Below are 25,325 nucleotides of genomic sequence, written 5' to 3' on the forward strand. Positions count from 1 at the left end.
ATTCAAATGTGCTCGTCATTGGATTTGGTGATTTTTTTTAACCTTGTCGTATTGTCACTGAGATGTGGTTGTGATCAGAAGATGAAAAGATGGAACTACAAAAGAACGTATGGTTTCATGGAGAGAGAAACCCATAAAATGTATCTGTAGCAGTCTTTTTTGTAAGTGAGATGCTTAAGTGATCAAGGCAGAAGCAACTGAAGGGTAGTGTGCTCAGGTTGCACTTGCTAACTGCTATACATCTTTGTGTCGACAAAGGTGAGGAAGTAAATAGGGAGGAGACGAAGACAATATTGCAATTTTCTACTTGACATGGCTCCTTGTAAGTTAAGAGTGAGCCAAAGTAAATTTCAATATGTGACAGCTTCAAACGTAAGTGGAGAGGAGCTGCTGGAAAAGTTGTAATGCCAAACAGTGCCCCAGAATTGATTTGTATTTGAATTTGAAAGCACAGTACTTGAATTCCAACAAATGTTGAATTTGGGAAGTCAAACCAGGACAGTCAAATCACACAGTGAATGGCTGGATCACTCAACTTTTTAAATGTTATGCTCATAGCATTATTTTACAAATTAAATCATATTACTATACTGGCAAATGCATTTAAAATGTAAAATTCTTCACTTTTTCTTGAGAAGAATTTTTGATCTTACACAGATCAATTTTACAAAATGTACACAGCATTTTATCTGTTATCCAAAAAAGAGCATGAATAGTTGAAAATGCTTACCATAGCACTGCTCCATTTTCTACATTGCATAACTATTTCGAAGGACATTCTGTACACAGGCTATTTGTACTTGAAGTCTTGTTTGCTTTAGAATTGTGGTATCTGTGACTTAAAACTTTGAGCATGCGTGTGACAATTGGTCAGGAATAAATCAAATTACAAGAGAGCGACCTGATGGTTTTAAGAAAATATGTTTTCTTACCTTTGTGCTTGCCCTTGTGTTAAATATAGGAAATTAAAATAATTCATATTGTTCTTGACTGTTTTTTGTATTTCAAAGCACAAAATCTGCAGATAAACCTAGTGGTTCAGTGCATAATGCAGTTGATGTGTGCCGGCTAAGCTGATAAGCGATTTAAATGTTAAATGCAGATGATGGAAATTTATCTCACACTTCTTTTGTGATTTGTTACATATATCCATTTAGTTGGAATTTGCCTTTTTGTTTGAAAATAAAGTGCAAAATGTGCAATAGTGTAACTTCATGGGCTGAATATCATGCTGCATTCTGCAAAATTGAGCAAACTCTCATAAGTGAGGATGTTAACAATTGTCCAACAGGAGAATACATTATAATAACAAAATATCTATTACTTTCAGCTTTGTACTTCATGCTTTTCTTCTCTGAAAACTCCAGGGCAATTGTATTTACTGATTACTAAAAAATTCACTCTGTGATTCCTGAAGTATTAACACACATCAGCACAGTCATCTGATTCTTGGTTTGCTTAAATTTAGCAGCACTCATGTCACCAGGACAGGTACAAGCAGGCAATCATTACAACAAGAGGCTCATCATCTGCTTTCATTTTACTGGATCGGGAGACAAATCATGTTTGGTCACTAATTTATTGAATATTCCTCCCCTGCTTCACAATCAACTGATTTCTGCTGCCCAACGCAGCCTTATTCCATGATGGACTTGGAAACTAGAAAGACAGCTGTCAGAAAATGCATGGTTCAGTCAGAAAAATCTTTGGCCCTTTCAATGAGCATTGACCCAGACACTCGGGGCATCAATGGAACACCTCGCACTTATCTGCATTAAACTTCATGAACCATTCCTGAGCCCACTAGCCCAACTGATCAAAATCCTGCTGTAATTTTTGATAATCATCTTTGCTATCTATGATACCATCCACTTTACAAACTTATTAATCATGCCTTCTACATTCTCATCTAAATCATTGATATAAACCACAAACAGCGATGGGTCTGGCACTGATCCTCGAGGCACAGCACCCGTCACAGACCTCCAGTTCAAAAAACAACCTTCCAACATCACCCTCTGCTCCCTTCCATAAAGTCAAATCTCCTTCCAGTTTGCTAGTTCTCCCCGTATCCCATGTGATCTAATCTTACCATCCAGTCTACCATACGGAACCTTATCAAATGCCCTGTTGAAGTCCAAATAGACAATGTCTACGGCTTTGCCCTCATTAACCTTTTTGGTTACTTCAACAAACTTTATCAGAATCATAAGACCCAATCTCCCACATACTAAACCATGATGACTATCCCTAATCAGCCCCTGTCTATCCAAATGCAAATGCATATATCCCTCAGAATCCTCACCAGTAACTTGCCTACTACAGATGTGATGCTCTATGTCTACAGTTCCCAGGCTTTTCCTCTCAGCCCATTTTAAATAGAGGCGCAACATTAGCTCCCCTCCAGTCCTTTAGCACCTCACTCGTGTCTAATGATAATCCAAAAATCTCAGCCAGGGTACCTGCAATTTCCTCTCCAGCTTCCAAAAGTCTCCTGGGAAATATCTTATGCTTTCACTTAAATATTCTGGATAAATTCTTGTTTTTTTTACTTAGTTGCAACAACTGACCCATGTTATGTAAAATAAAGTATTGAACATTCAAGTAAAGAAATTAAGATTTGGATTTATGTTACTTAATTGGGAAACAAATGCCAATGTGTGACCATCAAGGCCCCACAACAGCGAGTTATTATAACCATCTCATTTGTAATGTCAGCTGAGAGATGACTGTTGCTTTGCACACCAAGGAGCACTTCACCACTATTTTCTAGTGATACCTTGGATCATTTACATCAACCCGGGTGGACAAATTAAATGGTCTGATTAAATTGAGTGGAACAAAACTGGACTATGCAATACATTGATCTGAATGGCATTTGTGAGGGTGACATTTTTCCAGTCACCCTCAACACTTGAAGGTGACTGGAAGCTACAGCTCCTAAATAAAGAGGAAAAACAAATAACTGCAGATGCTGGTTTACAGAAAAACATGCAAAGTGTTGGAGTAATTCAGCGGGTCAGGCAACATCTCTGGGGAACACGAATGGGTGACATTTTGGGTTGGAGGCTGAAGAAACGTAGTGACCGGAAACGTCACCTATCCAGAGATGCGGCCTGATTTGCTGAGTTACTCCAGCACTTTGTGTTGTCTTCTATCGCTCTTTAATAAAGTCTGCTCCATCCTTAGTTGAAATACTTCTCCAAAACACATCATCACCAATAGTATGCGGATATTAAACCTTTTCACAGAAGGGAAGAGCCGGAATAACAAAGGCATGATATGAGAAAGAGAACAAACCTTTATAATTATAATTGAGTTCAACGCTACAATTGAAAGGTATACTTTAAGCAAAAGAGATTATTAAAGGCACAAAATACTTGGTCTCAGTGGTAGAAAATGTAATAATTGTGTATGCTCTGACTGGTTCCACAAGGAATTATTCATCTTTGATTGAAATCTATTGCAGCAAAATATTGCCTTGATCAATTCCTTGATTTATTGACTGATGAATCCCTAAACAGATGGGTGGAAAATTGCTTCCAGTTATCTTCATCTACAGGAGTTTTCGTTTTCAGAAAACAGATATTCTAATTGTTTGAATGTAACCACAGTTGGCAATTTTAAGTTATTTCATGGAAAAAGAAGCATAGACTGTCATTATTTATTTGCTGAAGTGATACCCTTAAATATTAACCAGTTTCAATCACTTGCTCTTATCCCCCTCACTTTTTTTCTCTTTGCTCTTTTTCCAAGCCTTGCTTAACACTTCTCTGCTTCACTACCCCACACCACCGCACCATTCACACCCTGATTCGAAATATTCACAGCTTACCTAATTTCCAATTAAATATTTGTAATTGCTGATAGAGCTCCAAGATACTGAATCGGTTTCACTGTCACCATGACTTGCATTCTGTTACAATCCTTAAGTTCAATGAAAACGTTTATCCATTGCCTGGATTTCATGTTTTCAGCTACAGGGAGAAGTTGGATAAACTGGGATTGTTTTCTCTAAAACGCTGGTTGAAGGGGGACTTAATAGAGGTGTATCAAATTGTGAGAGGCATAAATAGGATAGACAGAACCTTTCTTGTAGGGTAGAAATGTCCGTTATTCATGGGCAAAGCTGGAAGGTGAGAGGGGGAAAGTTTAATGCGGATTTGCGGGGCCTGAGAGTGGTGGGGGCCTGGAATGCATTGCCAGAGGTGGTGCTGGAGACAAATGTGATAGTGACGTTTAAAAGGCTTTCAGATAGGTTCGTGGAAGTGCAAGGAATAGAAGTATATGGATCATGTACAGGCAGATGAGATCAGTTTAATTTACCACCGTGATCGGTGCAAATATTGTGGGCCAAAGGGCCCTTTCTGGTTCTGTGGTGTTCTGTTCTATGTTCTATGTACATTTGTTACATCGATCATCACTGAAAGAGTGGTGGAGGACCCTTGCCACATTTAAACAGTACTTGAACATTCTAAGACCCATAACCTGCAAGGCCACGGGCCATATGATGGCAAGAAGGATTTATGTAACAGCCACTTTTGGCTGGCATGAACACAGTGGAGCCCTTTTATGCTATTACTCTATTTGATCTTATGAAGTTGATTGATTAAATGGAACAGTAGAGTTCGGGCTGATTTCTTTTTTGACCCAATACATATTTCATCTGTTTATTCTGATGGAAACATAATTTTGAGCTTTCTCTGGTGGTGGATGAGAAACAGCCATAAAACAGCCACTGCCACCACTGCTACGTGGGTGGTTTTGAACTAAATAGTGGGGTGCGGGGGAAGTATAAGAAGCAAAGTGGATGAGCTTGAGGCTCAGTTAGAGATTGGTAGGTATGACATTGTGGGGATTACAGAGACGTGGCTGCAGAAGGATCAGGACTGGGAACTGAATATTCAGGGTTATACATCCTATAGAAAGGACAGGCAGGTGGGCAGAGGAGGTGGGGTAGGTCTGTGGTGAGGGATGAAATTCAGTCCCTTGGGAGGGGTGACATTGGGACTGACGATGTAGAGTCACTGGGGATAGAGTTGAGGAATTGTAAAGGTACGAAGACACTAATGGGAGTTATCTACAGACCCCCAAACAGTAACCTAGATATAGGGTGTAAGTTGCAGCAGGAGTTAAAATCGGTATGTAACAAAGGTAATGCTACTGTAGTTATGGGGGGATTTCAATATGCAGGTAGACTGGGAAAATCAGGTTGGTTCTGGACCCCAAGAAAGGGAGTTTGTAGAGTGCCTCTGAGATGGATTCTTAGAGCAGCTTGTACTGGAGCCTACTAGAGAGAAGGCAATTCTGGATTTAGTGTTGTCCAATGAACCAGATTTAATGGGGAACTCAAGGTAAAGGAACCATTTGGAGCTAGTGACCATAATATGATTCGTTTTAATCTGCAATTTGAGAGGGAGAAGGTTAAACCAGGAATGTCAATGTTGCAGTTGAACAAAGGGGACTATGAAGGCATGAGAGAGGAGCTGCCCAAGGTCGAATGGAAAGGGATCCAAGCAGGAGAATTCAAATACAGGCCAAATAACTTTCAGAGACTATATTAAATTGGCTGCAGTAATGCAGTAAATTGATGCAAGGTTAAGATTAGTTGAGTTTGTAGTTCAAGATAGGAACAAACAGCATCAGTGTGGATTCTTGATCTTATAACTATACACTTGTCCCAAGTGCAAAGGATGCTCATGTGAATGTTTGCAAATCCCGTAGGTTTAACAATATTATCCCCTGCATTCTGATCACATCTCTATCACAGCTGGACTCTCATAAAAATGTTGATTTGGACAAAGTACCACAGGCTGGCTGATGGCTGTGAAACCATAATTCAACTTCAGGGGAGACCACAGAAAAATATTTTGGGGGACGACAATCACTACATTAGTAACTTGTTCATGTAATTGTGATATTAATGCTGCAAGTAAAAACGAATCCTAGTTGTATGTAGGTTTACGTACAATTGCGTATGTATGTAGGTTTACGTACAATTGCGTATGTATGTAGGTTTACGTACAATTTTGCAGAAGTAGTCTACCAAGGAGCCCTCCAAAATAACAGTGAATTGTGGAAACTAATAAAATTCCTTTTGATTTGTGCTTATGTTTATAAAGCACCGAAGGCTGTCTCCAGAAATACTGTAGCCACACCTTCAGCTAAGCTTTGGCATTGCACCTTACAACAATAGTATTTTACAATTTTATCATTCAACATTTCTCTTTTGAAAATCATCAGCCAACGTTTGTATCTCTAAATCTAAATCTACATTGCAGATGCCCATGTACGGAGATAATTCGCAAATAAAGCAAGGCATTTATGCAAGAAACAACAATATTTTCATGAAGCAACATACAAAGAAGCTGATTCATTTCCAGTGTTTATTAGCTTGTTGCCCTGCATTAGTTGGCATAACGTCAATTTTATGATAAATTGATAGTTGCCTTCGAAAATTCTTTTTAAATGGTAGTAAAAGAGGTTCCTACTGAACATCATTAGGTCTAATCATTAGCATCAGATTATTAGCAGAGATTGCTTTTGGTTTTCTGCAGAGGATAGTTTTCGTTTGCTATGTCCAGAGAACAAATCATTGTTATTTAACTTGTGTTTTTTTTTGTTTTAGTTTCATATTCAAGTTTAAAATAAAATGTTTTGACCACAATCCCTGGTTAACTATGCTCCTCATCCTTATGAATTCTTCAGAAGCATCGTACAAAGTTAACCACATCATTCTCTGCTAACATCTCTTTTCATTGTACAAAAAGGGGATATTATCCTTGCCTGGTTCCATTTGCACATATCAGATTGCTGCCAGATAATCTGTTACAATGGCCGCCGTTCCCTTAAAGAAAATCCCCCCAAGGATTTAGCCTTCACCTTCAGTTCACATCTGTGCATTGTCATCTGGCGACTGGATTTGTAACCAGATAACAATCTGGACCATATGAAGGATGGACCTCCAGCCAAGCCATTGCAATACAGCAACAACCCTGTTATCTAACTAATAATGTGGAAAATTATCCAGGTATATCCCACTCGCTACTCCAATCCAGTTAATTAACATCCAATCAGTCTGCTCAATCATACCATGTGTGAATGTTGATCTATCCCAAAATTGTTCCCTAACTTTTTTAAATTATGTTTTATGAGCCTTTGTGCTTGCCACATCACCATGTAGATTTTATGATTAATATTGAGAACTTTGAATGCCATGTATAATAATAATACATTTTATTTATATAGCGCTTTTCATATACTCAAAGACGCTTTACAGAGATTTTGAGAACATAGGGAAATTAATAAATAGATAAATAAGTAAATAAATAAATGAACAGAGAAAGGAGACAGTAGGTGAGGTGACCTTCAGTGGTTGAAGGCAGTACTGAACAGGTGAGACTTCAGCGATGTTTTGAATGTGGTGAGTGTGGGGGAGTCTCTAACGGTTTGGGGTAGTGAGTTCCATAGGGTGGGAGCAGCGATGGAGAAAGCCCTGTCCCCCCAGGATCTGAGTTTAGTCCGGATGTGGGGGGATAGGAGATTGGCAGCGGCAGAGCGGAGGGTGCAGGTGGGAGTGTGCCTGTGGAGGAGGTCGGTCAGGTAGGATGGGGCCAGGTTATGGAGGGCTTTGTAGGTTATGAGGAGGATTTTGTACTGGATTCTCTGGGGGATGGGGAGCCAGTGGAGTTTATAAAGGACGGGGGTGATATGGTCACGGATCGAGGTGTGTGTGAGTAGACGGGCAGCGGAGTTTTGAATGTATTGAAGTTTATTGATGATTTTTGAGGGTGCGCCATAGAGGAGGCTGTTGCAGTAGTCCAGACGGGAGGTGATGAAGGCGTGGATGAGGGTTTCTGCAGCTGTGGAGGAGAGGGATGGACGGAGACGGGCAATGTATCTGCTTCAGTCCAAAATATGTCCAGTTAAGTTCAAAGTTGCTGGCTATGTAACAATACTCACTGTTCACTGTATCCCTTTGAAATCCTTTGGGAATCCAAAGACTTGACAACAGTTTTAATCTGTTTCTTTTCAGGTGGGGCTGACGACAATCTAATTGAAGGAGGAGGCACAAAGTTTGTTTGTAAACCCGGGGCTCGGAACATTACAGTTATCTTTCATCCACTGTTAAGGTATTGTCTAAATCGAAATGCAAAATATTAGCTGTTAGAAATGTTGCCTGAAGTTATTTCTATACACGCATTTCTTTCAATTGATCTAATCTAATCAGTTTCTTCTAGGTCTTTGCTATTAAAGGCAATTTTCGGACACTACAAAATATTTTATATTTATTTGTTTAAATGATATTATAATTTCTCTAAAAGTCAACATTTCTAATTTTATCATTGATTTCTGTCTAAATTCAATTCAGCTTTGCCGAGGAAACAGGTATTCAATCGTCTCCAAGATTTTCTAATTATAAAACCTTATTTCTTTTCAAATGCCCTATGGCTCTCACTTGCCTGCACCACAAAATCCCACTAGCTGATAACTAACCAAAGGAGTTCATTGTTCCCACCTCATTATTGCCTCCTTTCAAAATATCTCCAGGCATTCCAGCTAAGATCAGGAACTCAATGCATAAGGAAATCTCAGAATCCAACCTATTCATCATGTGACAAGTGACTGTATCGAAAGAGCATGTTAATATTCTGTACAGACTATTATTGTCTTTGTTACAGCAGCATTTGTAAATATATCCCTGAAAGCACTTGTGCTTACGCATAATTATTAAGAACTTTCCAAATGGCACTAAGAGACCTCTTGTCAACTCAGACATCCAAAAATAGGCATCCATTTTTCTACGTCCATTTGTTATTTAAATTTCTGTCCTATCTCTACATCCTTCACAATTTCCTGACGCAAATAGTTCAGCTAAGGCTAATTAATTGTGAATTAAGACCAACAATGTTGGTAGACATGCCAATTGAATAATGAATTTAAAGTTCCATCATTTGCTTCAGTTTGGATGTTTATGACTTACTGCAAAAGCAATATATTTTCTGCCAGTTGTTCTGTGCTGGATTTGTGTTCATATTCCAGGAGATGCAGAGGTATAGTGTTGCTCAACTGTTGTGGCTGTAAAGGCCAAGTCAACGGATAATTTTAAGGCAGAGATTGATGGGTTCTTGATTAGTACAGGTGTCGGGGATTATGAGCAGAAGGCGGGAGAATGAGGTTCAGAGGGAGAGATCCATCAGCCATGATTGAATAGCGGAGTAGACTAGATCAATGGCCTAATTCTGCTCTGACAACCCACAAACTCATGAGTTCCAACATACTGCACTCAGAAAAAAATTGAACATGCATATAGAAGATAAACGACTGAAAGAAAGTCAACTTGAATGCTGTTTATCACAGACATATTTAATATTTTTTGAGGTCGAATGCATCCTTATTTATACCTTTCTCTCCTCTTGCACCGTTCTTGATAGATGCAATTGATGACCTTGCATATTAGTTGTGAAAATAAATTCTTAATACAGGTCTTCCCCAAGTTATGAGAGGGTTCCATTGCTTAGAACTGGTCGTAACATTTCGCAAGTCAGAAATGCAGCCACCCAGCAATATATTTAAATGAAAACGAAGGCCAAAAATGCCATCGTTTATGTTAAACCAGAGCATTTAACTCAACCACTCTGATATTACCATAAATCAAGTTCCCACACAGCGGGGAAATGCAGAGAGCCTCAATGCAGCCAGCAAATCCATCCCGCTGGTCTCCCAAGGCTTGCTCGCGTGTCTTGGCTGTACATAAGTCATAAGACTTGGGAAGCATCTGTAAAGATTCTCCCCAGCCACTTAAAAAGAAAACTTCCAAAAGATATGAATCATCATTAGACATGGGTGAGGTGCCAGAATCCTGGAGGGTGGCTAATGTTGTGCCTCTATTTAAGAAGGACTGCAAAAGAATAGCTGGAAACTATGGACCAGTAAGCCTAACATCTGTGGTTGGCAAGATACTAGAGAGGATTTGGTGGGATAACATATACATGCATTTGGAAAGACAAGAATGGATGAGGATGGTTAGATTAGTTTTGTGAGTGGAAGATGGTGTTTCCCAAATTTGATTGCGTTTTTTGAAGAAGTAACCAAGAACGTTGATGAGGGCAAGGCCGAAAACGTGGTCTGTATGGACTTCAATAAGCCTTTTGATAAGCCTCTGCGTGGTCGACTGCTCTGGAAGGTTATCTTGCATGGGATCCATAGGGAACTGTTATGTGTTTGCATCCGTCCATCTGAGAGAGATGATGGTGCGGCTTTGATGTTGGCCTGTTTGGGGAGATGAATGTTTCATCTATGGTTGCATTTTTTGCTGTGGCTGACTAGGTCTATCATAAACAGGCAGACCCTCCCACAACTTCCACAGGTGAAGTTGTCTCTGGCCATTGGATTGGGGTGTGTGTTGCTGTGCCATTGATCATGTTCTGGTGCTTGGCCTCCAGGGTCTTGCCATGGTGCTTCATGCCCACCTGGAATTCCATTCCACACCCCACCTGGTCCTCAGCAGCCACTTCTCATTCATCAGTGCCAATGTTAAAATGTGTCATATCTCTATTAATCGTATTCTTGAAGCGAAGCTTAGTCTTTCTCTTGGCCTCCGTGCATTGGCAACCTCCCCGGATTGCACATCATTGGGGATGTGTCCATTTTCCATCCTGTGTACATGTTCAAGCCAGCAGAGATGCCTCTGCTTGAGGATGGCAGGGATGCTCGCCATGTTAGTCAGGGAGAGGACAGATTCCTTGGTGATTTTGTCTTGCCAAGAAATATCCAGACAGCGAAAATGAAAATTATTCAATTTCTGATCTTGATGCACGCAAGTCATACAAGCTTCACTGCTGTACAGTAACATGCTCAAGATGCATGCTTTGTAGAAAGTTATCATAGTCTCGATTGTGAGTTTCCTCTTCTTCCATGCCCACGTGGTTAGCCTCCCATATCCATGACGTATGACTAACTCTTTGCACAAACTATTTATTCACTTCGCTGAGAAAAATCGATCGTGAATATTTTTTTATGGCACGTTAATCTCCTGAAACATCGCACATACAAGTCAGGACCAACTGCTAGAGTCTTGGGTGGCAGACCACCTCAGAAGACCTATTTCCAAGGGCAGCAGATATATGAAACAAATGCTCAGCAGACATAATTCAATTAGGATATCAGTCACATTATATTGCACAGCCAAAGCCAAACAAAACAAATAATATCAAGGAGGAGAGAGCATCTGACTAGACTATGCAGATATACTCAATCTCTTTTTGGAATGATGCATTCTGTTATTATTTTGATATATTCCTTTGTTTTTAAAAAATATAATTATAATTAACTGCAGCTCACAGCAATTTGAGAGGCAGAGAGTGAATGTTGTTTGGAACATGGGAGTCCCTTTACAGACCAGGTTGAAGAGTTGGGAGATAAAATAATGAGACGCTGCAGCAGTACATCCAGCAGGAGGGCGAAATGACAGTGTGACATGTTTACAGAGTCAATTGTCATTATAAATGTGTGAATATGAATTTGTAATGGGCTGTAAGCTGACGAATTAGAAGTACATACAGACATAAGATTTTTCATTCTTTTGTGCTGAGATTTGTATAAACTTGAAGGTCAGAGTGTCTTTCAAATTACTGATGTTCTATATTTCATTATGTTATCAGTCCTATGTTGAGAGGCAATGCATTAGAAAGGAAGCAGGATAATTAATATTCAGTACTTACTCAGCACCCAGCTTAAATGAAATTTGCAAAACTAAAGCATTCATGTTCCAGCATCACAAGCAAGGATTGTGAATCATTTCTTATGCATATTATACCTTTTATTAAGACTGCTTTTACTAAGTATTTAAATCAGTACAATATAACCTCTAAAACAGAAACAAATCTTTCCCCACTGTTCCTTTTACAACATTAATTTAAAATGCAGAATACAAATTTATTATACATAAAATGTATTAATAGCTGTGCCTTGTGCATTTTCTATTGGAAACAATGGTTTACATGTAAGATCTCTTCAGGAGGATTTTACGACAACATATTTGTAAGACAGGTTGTGTGATACTTGTGTGATATGTATATCCAGGTTTCTAAATACACAGCATTTTGTTCTGTTTTGCATCAGAAAGATACTTTAATGGTAACATTGCAGACGATAAAGTATTTTAAATCGTATTTATATAATACTGCAAAACAGGGTACTTCAGCAGGATAATTCAGAATCATAATTATGATACACTTTACATTCCGCTTGTAGATTGAGGATGCCTTTGTGAGACAATGTTGATTCATAATTACATACAGGCAGTAATCTCTGAACATTATTGCAGCAGCTGAAGTGCGTTTGAAGAGTTGTTTGGAAAAGACTAGAAGAAACCAAATGGAAGGTTGAGCGATGATTGGTACCTCAGATTAAAGCAGCAAAAGAAGTGAGAATAGGAAATTTTCATCCTTGTACTATGACAACAGGCATTTACTATGAGACTTCAAATGGTGGCAGCCCAGGAAAAACTCTGCTGGATTTGTATTACTCTGTGCTAGTTATTTTTCCACAAATGGATATCGTGTTTTCATAAAATAACTGAAGATTGGAGAGTATAGCATAGCATAAAACAAGAAATCCTCTGTTACTCTTGCACAGATCATGTAACATTAGCTGGGATTGACCACATACTTGTTGTTGTGCTGAAAACCTGCACTTTAATACTAGCCTTGCTTCTCGTCAAGCTGTTCCATTACAGTCACAACACTGGCATCCATTCAACAGCGTGGAAAACAGCCCTAACTATGTCCAGTTCACAAAACTCAGGGCAATCCAGTGCTCTTAATTCCCAGCTAATTCCTCCACTCCCAATCATCAGCAAAGTGATGAAAGGTGTCATCATTAACAGTGCTGTCAAAGGGTCCAAAAGGATCTTGTTTTGTGCATTAACATATAACATATAACATATAACAACTACAGCATGGAAACAGGCCTGTCCGGCCCTACCAGTCCACGCCGACCATTCTCCCTGACCTAGTCTCATCTACCTGCACTCAGACCATAACCCTCCAATCCCCTCCTATCCATATACCTATCCAATTTACTCTTAAATAATAAAATCGAGCCAGCCTCCACCACTTCCACCGGAAGCCCATTCCATACAGCCACAACCCTCTGAGTAAAGAAGTTCCCCCTCATGTTACCCCTAAACCTTTGTCCCTCAATTCTGAAGCTATGTCCCCTTGTTGGAATCTTCCCCACTCTCAAAGGGAAAAGCCTACCCACGTCAACTCTGTCCGTCCCTCTCAAAATTTTAAAAACCTCTATCAAGTCCCCCCTCAACCTTCTACGCTCCAAAGAATAAAGACCCAACCTGTTCAACCTCTCTCTGTAGCCTAAGTGCTGAAACCCAGGCAACATTCTAGTAAATCTCCTCTGTACCCTCTCCATTTTGTCGACATCCTTCCTATAATTTGGCGACCAGAACTGCACACCATACTCCAGATTTGGCCTCACCAATGCCCTGTACAATTTCAACATTACATCCCAACTTCTATACTCGATGCTCTGATTTATAAAGGCAAGCATACCAAACGCCTTCTTCACCACCCTATCCACATGAGATTCCACCTTCAGGGAACAATGCACAGTTATTCCCAGATCCCTCTGTTCCACTGCATTCCTCAATTCCCTACCATTTACCCTGTACGTCCTATTTTGATTTGGACTGGTCACAAAGATTGAATTTGAAGAGGCCAGCTAATAAAATATGCATAATCTATTTTCATCAGATTCTATATCTTATTGGTTACGTAGACGATTTATTTTCATCAAAGACTAAATTAATGAGACATCTGTCCAAGCTAAGCATGCCTTTGGCTGCATCTTGTTTTATTCTTATCTCGAAGATTAATGAATTTGTATTGGCAATAAGAAAGATTAGTTTCACAGGTTAGTTTTACTTTCATTACTTTTTGGTGACAGTAAATGAATAATAAATGGGGGCTCTATTGTTTAAAACATTAAAAGGGTGGAAATAATTCAGTTGTTGACCTCCAAGGTTAATCAATCCTTGATTCAAATACCCCAGTTATAAATCACATCAATTAGACCTAAATTATCGTTGAATTGCAATGATTTATTTAGGTATTTATGACCTAAACATCAAACATGAGGTCAGTGATATTATAGCTGATGAGTTCAATTATTAAAATCACCTTTGATTACTGAGTCTATTAAGGTTCCTTTTCCTAGGGACTATATGTGACTTTAATAGTTTGTGCAACTTGAGTACCTTGTAATAAATATTCATCTAAAGGCGATAATGAGGCAGCGTGAGATCACAGGAGGACTTAAAAGTCAAGGTTGTGAATTTTAAGTCCAATACATTGAGTGATGATTAAGCCAATGTATGTCAGGGATTTCAGACAAGAAGCTGCTTGATAAAGGTAGTGGTGTTTTCCACTGTTTAGCTGAGGCTGACAAGAAGAAAGTCAGAAAAAACAATTCTACATGAGGCAAAAATTGATAATGAGGAAAAATAGACAATAAAGATCGATGGAATAGTCTGCTGCAGACAACGAAGACAACCAAAACAATATCCAGTATATAGAATTAGAAATATAAAAGAACTTTACTGTCACGTAAATATGTAATCTACTGGGTGCGATGCCCCAGGGATGCCCCAGTTTTAGGTGGGTCTTCAAGAAAACAAGGCTCTGGAATCCATCTCTCAAGAACACCGATTTGCATCCTTTGAGACTTTCTTAAAACAAAGATGTGAAGAAGCAATCTAACAATGCGCAACCTGCAGCTGATTGATGAGATGTGATGGCAGCACGGAGTCAAGTACAACTTCCTTACCTGATCCATCGCTGTGGGTGAAATCATCAGTGCCATGAGCAGAATGAAGACGTTGAAGACAACTCCAAAGGTAACTGAATTGGTGGCAAGAGAATCTACTGCAGGCGTTGTTCTCGCAATAACCAGATATAACTAAGTCAGGATAATCCACATAAGTGAAGCTTAGAATGTGTGTGATATTGTCCAGAATGCTGGATGGAGCTCACTGATGTGTGAAGGACAAAAATGGTGTCAATAATGCAGAATATTTTTAAACTTCTGACAGTCAAGTGATGAATGGGATGCTAAAGATCGGGATGTTATCTTGCAACTTTCCAAAGTACTTATCAGACTGCACTTGGAGTATTGTGTGTAGTGCTGGTCGCCACACTTGGGAAGAATGTAGTTGCACTGGAGTGAACGCAGAGGGGATTCGCAGCATGTACCCAGGGTTGAAGGACTTTAAGAATAGGCATAGATTAGGTAGAAGATAGACACAAAATGCTGGGGTAACTCAGCAGGACAGGCAGCATCTCTGGTTAGAAGGAATGAGTGATATTTTGGGTCGAGACCCTTCTTCAGATGAGTTACTCCATCATTTTCTGTCTATCTCGGTGTAAACCAGCATCTGCAGTTCCTTCCTAGAGATTAGATAGATAGGGTTTGTTTTCCCTGGAGTGAAGAGGACTGAAGGATGACCTGATAGAGTTATATAAAATCATGTATGAAGAAACTGCAGATGCTGGTTTAAACCAAAGATAGACACAAAATGCTGGAGCAACTCAGCGGGACAGGCAGCATCTCCAGAGAAAAGAAATGGGTGACGTTTTGGGCTGAGACCCTTCTTCAGACTGACGTCAGGGGGGAGGGGGAGATACATAGATAAGGAAGTGTGAAGGTGTGAAAACAGGGCAAAGGGAATGGAGATCAAGGAAAATGTAGAATAGATCATTGTTAGCTTGGAGAAGGTAACAACAAAGCAAACAGAGATAAAATGTAGTCGGAGACAGGAGGACTGGTCAGAGAACAGGGAAGTGGAGGAATGGAGAGAGAGAGAGAGGGAAAGCAAGGGTTACTTGAAGTTAGAGCTTTATATAAAATCATAAGAGCGATACAAAATTTTAAGAGAGAAAGATATTGTAAGGTGATCTGAATCATTTTCCCATAGGCAGCGTATCAGAAGCAAAAGGGCATATCGTTATGGTACGAGGAAGGGGATCTGAAGGGAATGTTTCTTTGCACAGAGACTCGTTGATGTTTGGAACCAGAGGTGCTGGTGGAGTCAAGTACAATCACAATTTGTAACACGGGTATTTAAATAGGCAAGACATAGAATGTTACAGATGTGGTGCAAACATATGGGATTATTGTAATGGCACAAAAGGTTGGCATGACGTGATGGATTGAAGGGTCTGTTCTTGAGTTGTACAACTCCGTTATTTTATGACTCTGTGAATTGTGTTAAAATCGCACAATGAAAGATGAAATTTTTAATTATCTGTTTAAACATTTTTCAAAATGCCAAATACAGATAGAACGTACATATTGATCAGATGGTTAAAATGTCTGAGGATTACCAACTTATATATTTAAAATTAGGGTCAATGTGTTTGCTAAGCAGTAATTATGGCTAGATGCCATGATTTCATTTGGACAGCACACAATAAAATGGAGCATTTTCAGAGTGCTTTGGAGCTAAAATTAGTGTGTAAACGTCTTGAGGGTTTGTCACTGCAATGGATCATTTTCAATGCATTAGCATAGGCTGTAAAACAGTACAGAAATTGGACCACACTTAAAGTATTCCTTATTAAAATGCATGTGCTGAAATTGAGGGTGGCACAGTGGCACAGCAGTAGAGTTGCTGCCTTACAGCGCCAGGGACCCGGGTTTGATCCTGACTATCGGTGCTGCCTGAATGGAGTTTGTACATTCTCCGTGTGACTGCTTGGGTTTTCTCAGGGCGCTCCAGCTTCCTTCCACCCTCCAAAGATGTACAGGTTTATAGGTCAATTAGCTTCTGTAATTGTAAATTGTCTCTAGTGTGTAGGATAGTGCTAGTGTACGAGGTGATCACTGGTCCACACGGACTCAGTGGGCCAAAGGACCTGTTTCCGTGCTGCATCTCTAAATTCTAAAGTAGAAAAAATAGAATATATGGGGGGAAAACTGATAGTTTTTGCCCTCCTAACCTAACCACTGACTATATATGGTGTAAGAAAATAACTGCAGATGCTGGTACAAATCGAAGGTATTTATTCACAAAATGCTGGAGTAACTCAGCAGGTCAGGCAGCATCTCAGGAGAGAAGGAATGGGTGACGTTTCGGGTCGAGACCCTTCTTCAGACTGATGTCAGGGGGCGGAACAAAGGAAGGATATAGGTGGAGACAGGAAGGCAGTGGAAGATCTGGGAAGGGGGAGGGGAAGAGAGGGACAGAGGAACCATCTAAAGTTGGAGAAGTCAATGTTCATACCACTGGGCTGCAAGCTGCCCAGGCGAAATATGAGGTGCTGTTCCTCCAATTTCCGGTGTGCCTCACTATGGCACTGGAGGAGGCCCATGACAGAAAGGTCAGACAGGGAATGGGAGGGGGAGTTGAAGTGCTCAGCCACCGGGAGATCAGATTGGTTAAGGCGGACTGAGCGCAGGTGTTGAGCGAAGCGATCGCCGAGCCTGCGTTTGGTTTCGCCGATGTAAAGAAGTTGACATCTAGAGCAGCGGATGCAATAGATGAGGTTGGAGGAGGTGCAGGTGAGCCTCTGTCTCACCTAGCAAGACTTGTGGGTCCTTGGATGGAGTTGAGGGGGGAGGTAATGGGACTATATATGTTGGGTTTGGGTCACCAGGGCTGTATCTTGCCCACCTGGCTCAGTATTTTAGGCAGAACCAAATCAGTTAACATAGAAACATAGAAAATAGGTGCAGGAAGAGGCCATTCAGCCCTTCGAGCCAGCATCGCCATTCATTGTGATCATGGCTGATCAACCCCAATCAATAATCCGTGCCTGCCTTCTCCCCATATCCCTTGATTCCACTAGCCCCTAGAGCTCTATCTAACTCTCTTAAATCCATCCAGTGATTTGGCTTCCACTGCCCTCTGTGGCAGAGAATTCCACAAATTCACAACTCTCTGGGTGAAAAAGTTTTTTTCTCACCTCAGTTTTAAATGGCCTCCCCTTTATTCTAAGACTCTGGCCCCTGGTTCTGGACTTGCCCAACATTGGGAACATTTTTCCTGCATCTAGCTTGTCCAGTCCTTTTATAATTTTATATGTTTCTTTAAGATCCCCTCTCATCCTTCTAAACTCCAGTGAATACAAGTTGCTTGATAGGAAGGTAACTTTCTGATGTTGACAATTCAGGATTTCAGAAGTAACTTTTGGTATTTCAACCTTCAACAGATGAATAGCTTGTTTGAGATGTTTAAATTAACAGTGATAGTTAGGTTGGGCATGAGGAAAGATTGATGGAAACATGTCAGAGTTGAGGTTTGCTTATAGTTTTAACCCCATGAATCACACTTGGATGTCACACATGCAAATGGATTCCGCATGTAAAAATATTTCCAAGTGATCAACATTAATATATCCTTGTCCCCTTGCTGAATGATTTAAATGTCGTATTCATAAACACAAATGATTGCAATAAAGGGGCTCCACTGAACATTTACTCAGATGTTTTATAATTCTTGACATGAGATTAATCGTGACATTTATATGTTATTTTTTTTTAATGTTTTCTTGCATGCAATAGCATTTAAAAGCACTTAACTCTCCTCAAATCCCAATGTTTCATGCTGTCAGTTTCTATGTCCTTTGCTGATCTATGGGAGGCAGCAAGCTGCCAAAACAGGAAGATATTTATTACAAGAGATTTCTATGAACAGATGCCATCGCTTCAGGGGCTTGTGCTGTGTGAATGCATAGTTTAATTGCTGGTGAAAATGCCACTGATCTTAATGCTGTTGAACACCATTTGGCTATTGGGTCTCAACATGCTGGAATCTTCCGGCATGTATATCAGCAGCGCATTCTTGCAACTTGTTCATAATTGCATTGTTTAAATGTCGCACTGTAGATGTAGATGATGCTCTAATTGGTAAACTGTTAAGATGCAAAATAATTGTTTGCAAGGCAATCTGATTTTTATTGTTCTGGGTATTTTAGAAGTCTATTTGACAATAAACTGTTCAGCAAATTTGACAGCTGACTGGACATACTGGAAAACGGAACTCCAAGTGATTGGTATTCTTTACATAGGATATGTGCACAGAAACAGACCATTTGGATTAATTGGTGCAGGCTGACATTCATGCTCCATTAGAATCTGCTATTGTCTTTCTCGTTCACATCTATCAGTGTAACCTCGCTCGGAATGTACATCCAACTCGATCCAAAACTGACTTGTATGTTTGGGTCCCTCTGGGCTCGAGTCAGCTAACCAAGCTCTATTACGCCATAGATATATAGAGAACACTGATCAAACATTTCTGCCCCTTCAAGGAGGCATATTCTTGAATCGGTTCTTTTGTTATCTTCATACTCAAATATTTTGACACTATTCAGGCTGGCCACCCATCTATTCATTTCAACCTTGTGTTGTCTGCATCTGAAAACATGCTGTGACTCTGGTGAATGCTGGCTTCCAGTCCAACAGCATGCTTATTTTACAATATTCAAACTCTCCATCACTTTGTTGGGTTTTTTTCTGCACAGAGTAACATAAGAAACAGGTGCAGGAGCGTGGGCAAGGCAAGGGTGGGCATGGGTACGTTGAGCCATTGGGGCCATTTCCATGCCATCACTCTATGCAGAGTAAAGGGGCATATCGCAGTCTCAGCCTGTTTTCTTAGGTTTAGGTTTATTATTGTCATGTGTACCGAGGTACAGTGAAAAACTTTGTTTTGCATGCCATCCAATCAGATCTTCCACTATAAATAGTGGTGCCATTATATATGGTAAGGCGGCCATAGTGGCGCAGCGGTAGAGTTGCTGCCTTACATCGATTGCCGTGCCGGAGACCTGGGTTCAATCCCGACTACGGGTGTTGTCTGTACGGAGTTTGTACGTTCTCCCCATGACCATGTTGGTTTTCTCCGAGATCTTCGGTTTCCTCCCACACTCCAAAGACGTACAGGTACGCAGGTAAATTGGCTTGGTATAAGTGTAAATTGTCCCTAGTGTGTGTAGGATAGTGTTAATGTGCGGGGATTGCTGGTCGATGCAGACTTGGTGGGCCGAAGGGCCTGTTTCCACGCTGTATCTCTAAACTTTAAAAAAATTGAGTCAAACTCAAATACATTTCCACTATTAACTACAATCATGATTTATGTTGGGAAACCTGAGACTTTGGGTATGTGTAGCCACTTAGAGTCCAACAGGAGAAACCAGTCTTGCTGGGATTCCACACCATTAAATTGAGAATACCTTCTCATATCCTGCTCAAGGTTGGACCCGGAGCAGAATCTGTGACCCCCAATTATTTCAAGGAGGTTTGTGGAGCAAAGATTTAGGAAGCCAAGTCAGTTCATAAATTACTTTCAAGTTTCTCTTTTTTTGTTGTTGTTGGTTAACTTTTTAATCTATTTTTAAATTTTAAATTATTGACTTCAATTTTGAGTGTCTAAATGCCACTGAACATGACTTTTAAAATCTATCAAAATCAGCAGCTACTTGCTGCTGGCAAATGTCTCTTCCATCACCCCCAACCCCCTTTCAAACCTTGTTTGCTGGCTTTCAAAAGCTTTCAGGGGGAGGATGGGTCCACTGCATGAGACTCGGTCACCATTCAGTAACCAGACTACATTGTAGAATCCAGGCTGTGGATGACAAACAAGCAAGACCAGTCCTGATGAGTGGGGTGTGGGTAAACTGCAGCCCAGCCTGATCCAACCAAATTGTTAAGTACAAAGTGCTGCCAAATAGAAACCCTCAAAGGGAATGCCATCCTATGGTCAGAGTTTGCACCAAAGGAGGACTCAGTCAGACAGGCAGCTTCGGTGCAGGGAATGGACAGATGATGTTTCGGGTCAGGGACCATCTTCTGAAGAAGGATCACAACCTGAATTGTCACCTGTCCATTCACTCCATGGATGGGTTTGCTTTTACCTCTGGTCTCAAAAGAGGACTTTTCTTTAACATACACAGAATGAATATGTTTCAAAAACATGTAATTAAAATCAAATGGGATATTAAAGTAAAATTCTTAACCCGATAATCTTGTGAATATTCAGTGGATGACTATATCGAAGATGTGAACGATGGATTTTTGGTGATAAGCGAACAGAGTGGTGGGAGTTAGGTTGTGGAATAACACAGAAGCTCAAACATTTCTTAGAAATTTGTAACTATATAAAATCTCAGTTATGTTCCCTGTGGCTGAACGGTCACACTCTCATCTTCGAGCACAGACGGAGAATTTCACATTCAGCAGTGCCTTCTTTATAACATAGCTGTAAAAGATTGCTTTGCAGAATGTTTGGAAAAAAAAATTGAGCTCTGCCTAATGTCCTGACCAATGTTCAACCCTCGCTAACACCTGAAAATCGTATCAACTGGTAGTGATCATGTTGCTGTTTGCGAGACCTTGCTTAATGCAAATTAGCAATCGCACATCCAATGTTTTAACAAGCCTCAGATGTACCTTGTGGGCTATAGTGTTTTGGGTTGTTCTGAGGCCATGCATCAGTGCATAAATGCAAGTCTTTTGTAAGACCATGCTTGGGGTATTGTTTGTTATTTTGCACTCCACACTCGATCAGAAAAAGTCAGAAGTCATGAATTGCAGGGTCAAGATTAGGACTCTTGGGGCCCTGCTTATTCCAGCTCTGATATACAACGTAAAGAGTAGTGGCCCCAGCACCGACCCCTGCGGACCACCACTAGTTACTGGCAGCCAGAAAAAGCCCTCTTTCTTCCCACTCTTTGCCTTCTGACATTCAGCCAATCTTCTATCCATGCTAATATCTTCTCTCATGTGCAGCACTATATCAAAGTCCATCTGAAAATCCAAGACTTGCTTTGATAGGATACAATATCCATCATTTATTTTGCTGTTCTCTTTAGTGTTTTCACATCTGGTATGCTTCACCAGCAGGGATATCAAGAGCTTGTTACATTGTGCATCTGGACTCCACATGGAGGCTAGGGTAGCTTGTCCTTTGAGGCAACAAAGGTATTGCCTTACCTAGAATCTTATGCCTACACACGTTGTTGTACACGTGCACAGAATGTTCTCCACCTACCAGTGGACATGTAATTGGAATAATCTGTGCCGTGGGTTTTGGATGAACGATAAGATTTTTGTGGTCGGACTTTGGTTCTCCTGTATCGCCCCCGTTCGCAACCTCTATCCTTCTGGGCATTACACTGTTATAAATGTTAAAATAATACAACATAATTCTGGATGTGTGCAGTACAGCTTCATAATTCAGTCAAGCATTAAAAGGCATATTTAAAACATTCTTTTTTATAAATTAAAAATAAGGTTGATGGAAAGGACTGTTGCCATGGTAACACACTGGCTTGGTTAGACATGTTCTACTGTGCCTCATCACCAGTCAAAATTGTCACCAGCTGCCACTTTATGTGGACCTGTCTGCATAAAGGTGCCATGATCCCTCCTGTTAGGAAAATGAGTGCATAAGTTGTTTCTTTTTATGACAGCTTTATTTTCTGATGATCCCGCACAAATTAACAGATTTGTTAATATCTTGATTTGATTTGGTCTCTTATTTGCTGATGCAATGCCTAATTGTCATACTATTATACTGAATTTAGTTGTTAAGACGCTTCTCTTGGCCAGTATTTGCTCTCTAATGAAGTTGTATGCTAGCAGACACCGCATGTCCTCGAGTTCACAATATGCCTTAATTAAGGAGTAATTGTCAGTCCCATGGCATCCTATCATTTACAGTTTGCATAAGGGTGTAAGTTTCAACAATCTGTTTGCTTAATCAACTGCGGTTTGCAAGTTTTTAGGATGTGAACCAATAATTTTGAATGGAAGTACTTTCAGTTATTTTAAAGAGAACATTTCTGGGACTTGATGCCACTAGACTCAGAGTTTTCCTCAGACTTAAAAATAGGAGGAAACATGATATAAATGGACAAAATCATGAATAATATTCAGAATAATAAGTGACTGTTTTGCATGGCATTAGGTTCACCAACTAGAGGATATCAACATATGGTATTTTTCACAAAAACAAGGCTAAATCTGAAAAATATTAGATAGCAAGATGTGATCTGGTAAGCATTGCCGAAAAGAGCCGTGGTTGCAAAATCAGTGGGAATTTAATAAATATTATTAGAAGGTGCACAGTGGCACAGAGTTGCTGTCTGGTTGGGTGCCTCGTGGGTTTTCTCCAGGTGCTACGGTTTCCTCCCACATTCCAAAGACGTACAGGTTTGTAGATTAATTGGCTTCTGTAAATTGTAAATTGTCCCTCGCGTTCGGATAGTGCTAGTGTACGGGGTGATCGCTGGTTGGCACGGACTCTGTGGATTGAATGGTCTGTTTTCACGCTGTATCTCTAAAGTCTAACAGTACAATGGCCAAATGACCTTAACTATGACCCCACAAATGTGTCATTTCCATGTACCCCTCTGTTAGGAAAATGAATGAACAGGTTTTTTTGTCATGACATTTGTTAAAGATGTATTCATCCAGGCAGGTGAAGCTTATTCCATTACACTCCTGACTTGAAACTTCGTTATGGTGGACAGGCTGTGGGAAGTTAGGTAAGTTACTCACTGCAAGATTCCTTGCCTCTGACCCACTCTTGGAGCCACGTGTACATGGCCAGTTCTACTTCCGGCGCATGGTAATCAACAGGACATTGATCATGGGGACTTCAGTGACGATATTGCTGTTGAATATCAGGGAGTGATACCTGGATTTTCAAATGTAGAGACTGGTTATTGTCTGGCACTTGTGTGGTGCAAATGTCACTTGCTGTCTATCAGCCCGGACCTGGATAATATCCAGGTTTTGCTGTATTTAGTTATGGACTGCTCCATTATCTGATGGATCATGAATCAACAAACAACCCTTATTTATGATTGATGATAGGAAGATCACTGATGAAACAGCCAAAGATGGTTGGGCCTCGGATATCACTCTGAAGAATTCCACGGATGTCAATTTAGCCAGTAGCACCCACCTTGCAAATGTTTGGTGATATACGAGGAATTTGTGGCAATGGAAGAAAACCTTTAACTGCAACCACTTAGATACAGGAAAATCTTTGATTCTCCCAAATAGCTGCAGCATGGCAGAGAGACATCCACTCCACTCTATCATCTCAACATTTCATCAGACACACAAGGGCTGCTTTTCTACCCAATCCCAAATGTTTAGTTTAGTTTAGAGATACAGCGCGGATACAGGACCTTCGGCCCACAGAGTCTGCACTGACCATCGATCCCCGCACACTTGCAGTATCTTACACAAACAAGAGATAATTTAACCAAGCCAATTAGCCTACAAGCTTGTACATCTTTGGAGTGTGGGAGGAAACCGGAGAAAACCCACGCAGGTCACGGGGATGATGTACAAACGCCACACAGACAAGCACCCCATAGTCAGGATTGAATCCGGGTCTCTGGTGCTGTAAGGTAGCAACTCTACCGCTGCGCCACCATGCCGCACCATGCTCAGCTGTTGTTTGCCTCGACAATGCCAACTGTACCTTCTATCCTGATAACTTCAATCATCAGGGCCAAGCACAGGGGGCACATGGGAACTCAACTATTTGCAGTTTTTCCTGTTTGCCACACCTTCCTGACTCAAATATAAATACTGGAAATCTCTGCTCAGTGGCATTGGGTATATCGTCACCAGAAAAAATACAGCAGCTCAAGAAGACTGCTCACCAGAGCCTCCCTTCCTCTCTCCTTCTCTCATCAGTCCGTCAATGTATATCTCCTTCCGTCCTTCTCATTTCATGTTTCCTTCATCCCTGCTTCCTTCCTTCCTTCATCAACTTCAGTTAAATGTCAGCATTTGACAGACAGCACTGTCGGATGACATTGAAAGTATTCCTGGAGCGGAGTGGGCCATTACTGAGGTATGACGTTTGCTGTTCCATGCTGTCATTTATTACTGCTGGCACTTCCCCAAACTTTCCCCTAAGAAGATTCCTGTAAGATGTTTGCATTTACTTTGGAGTTCAACAGTGAATATCATTGCATACTCCTGACTCCATAATCCAGGGTCATTATGTTTCCTGGATAACATGGAAAATCATAGAGGCATTCAGCTCAGCAAAGGCCGATGATCAATCTTTGCCCATGTTATGCAGTCTGTTGTTACATGTTGTTTTAAAACATTCATTTGAAACATTTTGGCATATTGCATGGTATTAACTGAGGTATTAATGGCAGATTCTGTCCTACATGCTAACTGCGCGCGAAGGCAGTGCTGAAAGCTCTGGATTTGTCTCATGACTGACAACGTACTTGTGGCTGAGTATATATTCAGTTGAGCTTACACCACGT

At 40.5% G+C, this 25,325-nt stretch overlaps 1 protein-coding gene across 2 annotated transcripts in view; it reads left to right on the forward strand.

The window, feature by feature from the left end:
• The window catches only part of exoc4 (exocyst complex component 4), a 348,017-nt gene that overhangs the window by 108,417 nt on the left and 214,275 nt on the right, over positions 1–25,325 (forward strand). For both annotated transcript variants that reach the window (XM_078419531.1, XM_078419532.1), the window contains exon 9: positions 8,036–8,132. In XM_078419531.1, the coding sequence (XP_078275657.1) occupies positions 8,036–8,132 (97 nt within the window). The remainder of the gene's footprint in view (positions 1–8,035; positions 8,133–25,325) is intronic.

Source organism: Rhinoraja longicauda, chromosome 23, assembly GCF_053455715.1.
Source record: "Rhinoraja longicauda isolate Sanriku21f chromosome 23, sRhiLon1.1, whole genome shotgun sequence".
Taxonomy (NCBI): Eukaryota; Metazoa; Chordata; class Chondrichthyes; order Rajiformes; family Arhynchobatidae; genus Rhinoraja; species Rhinoraja longicauda.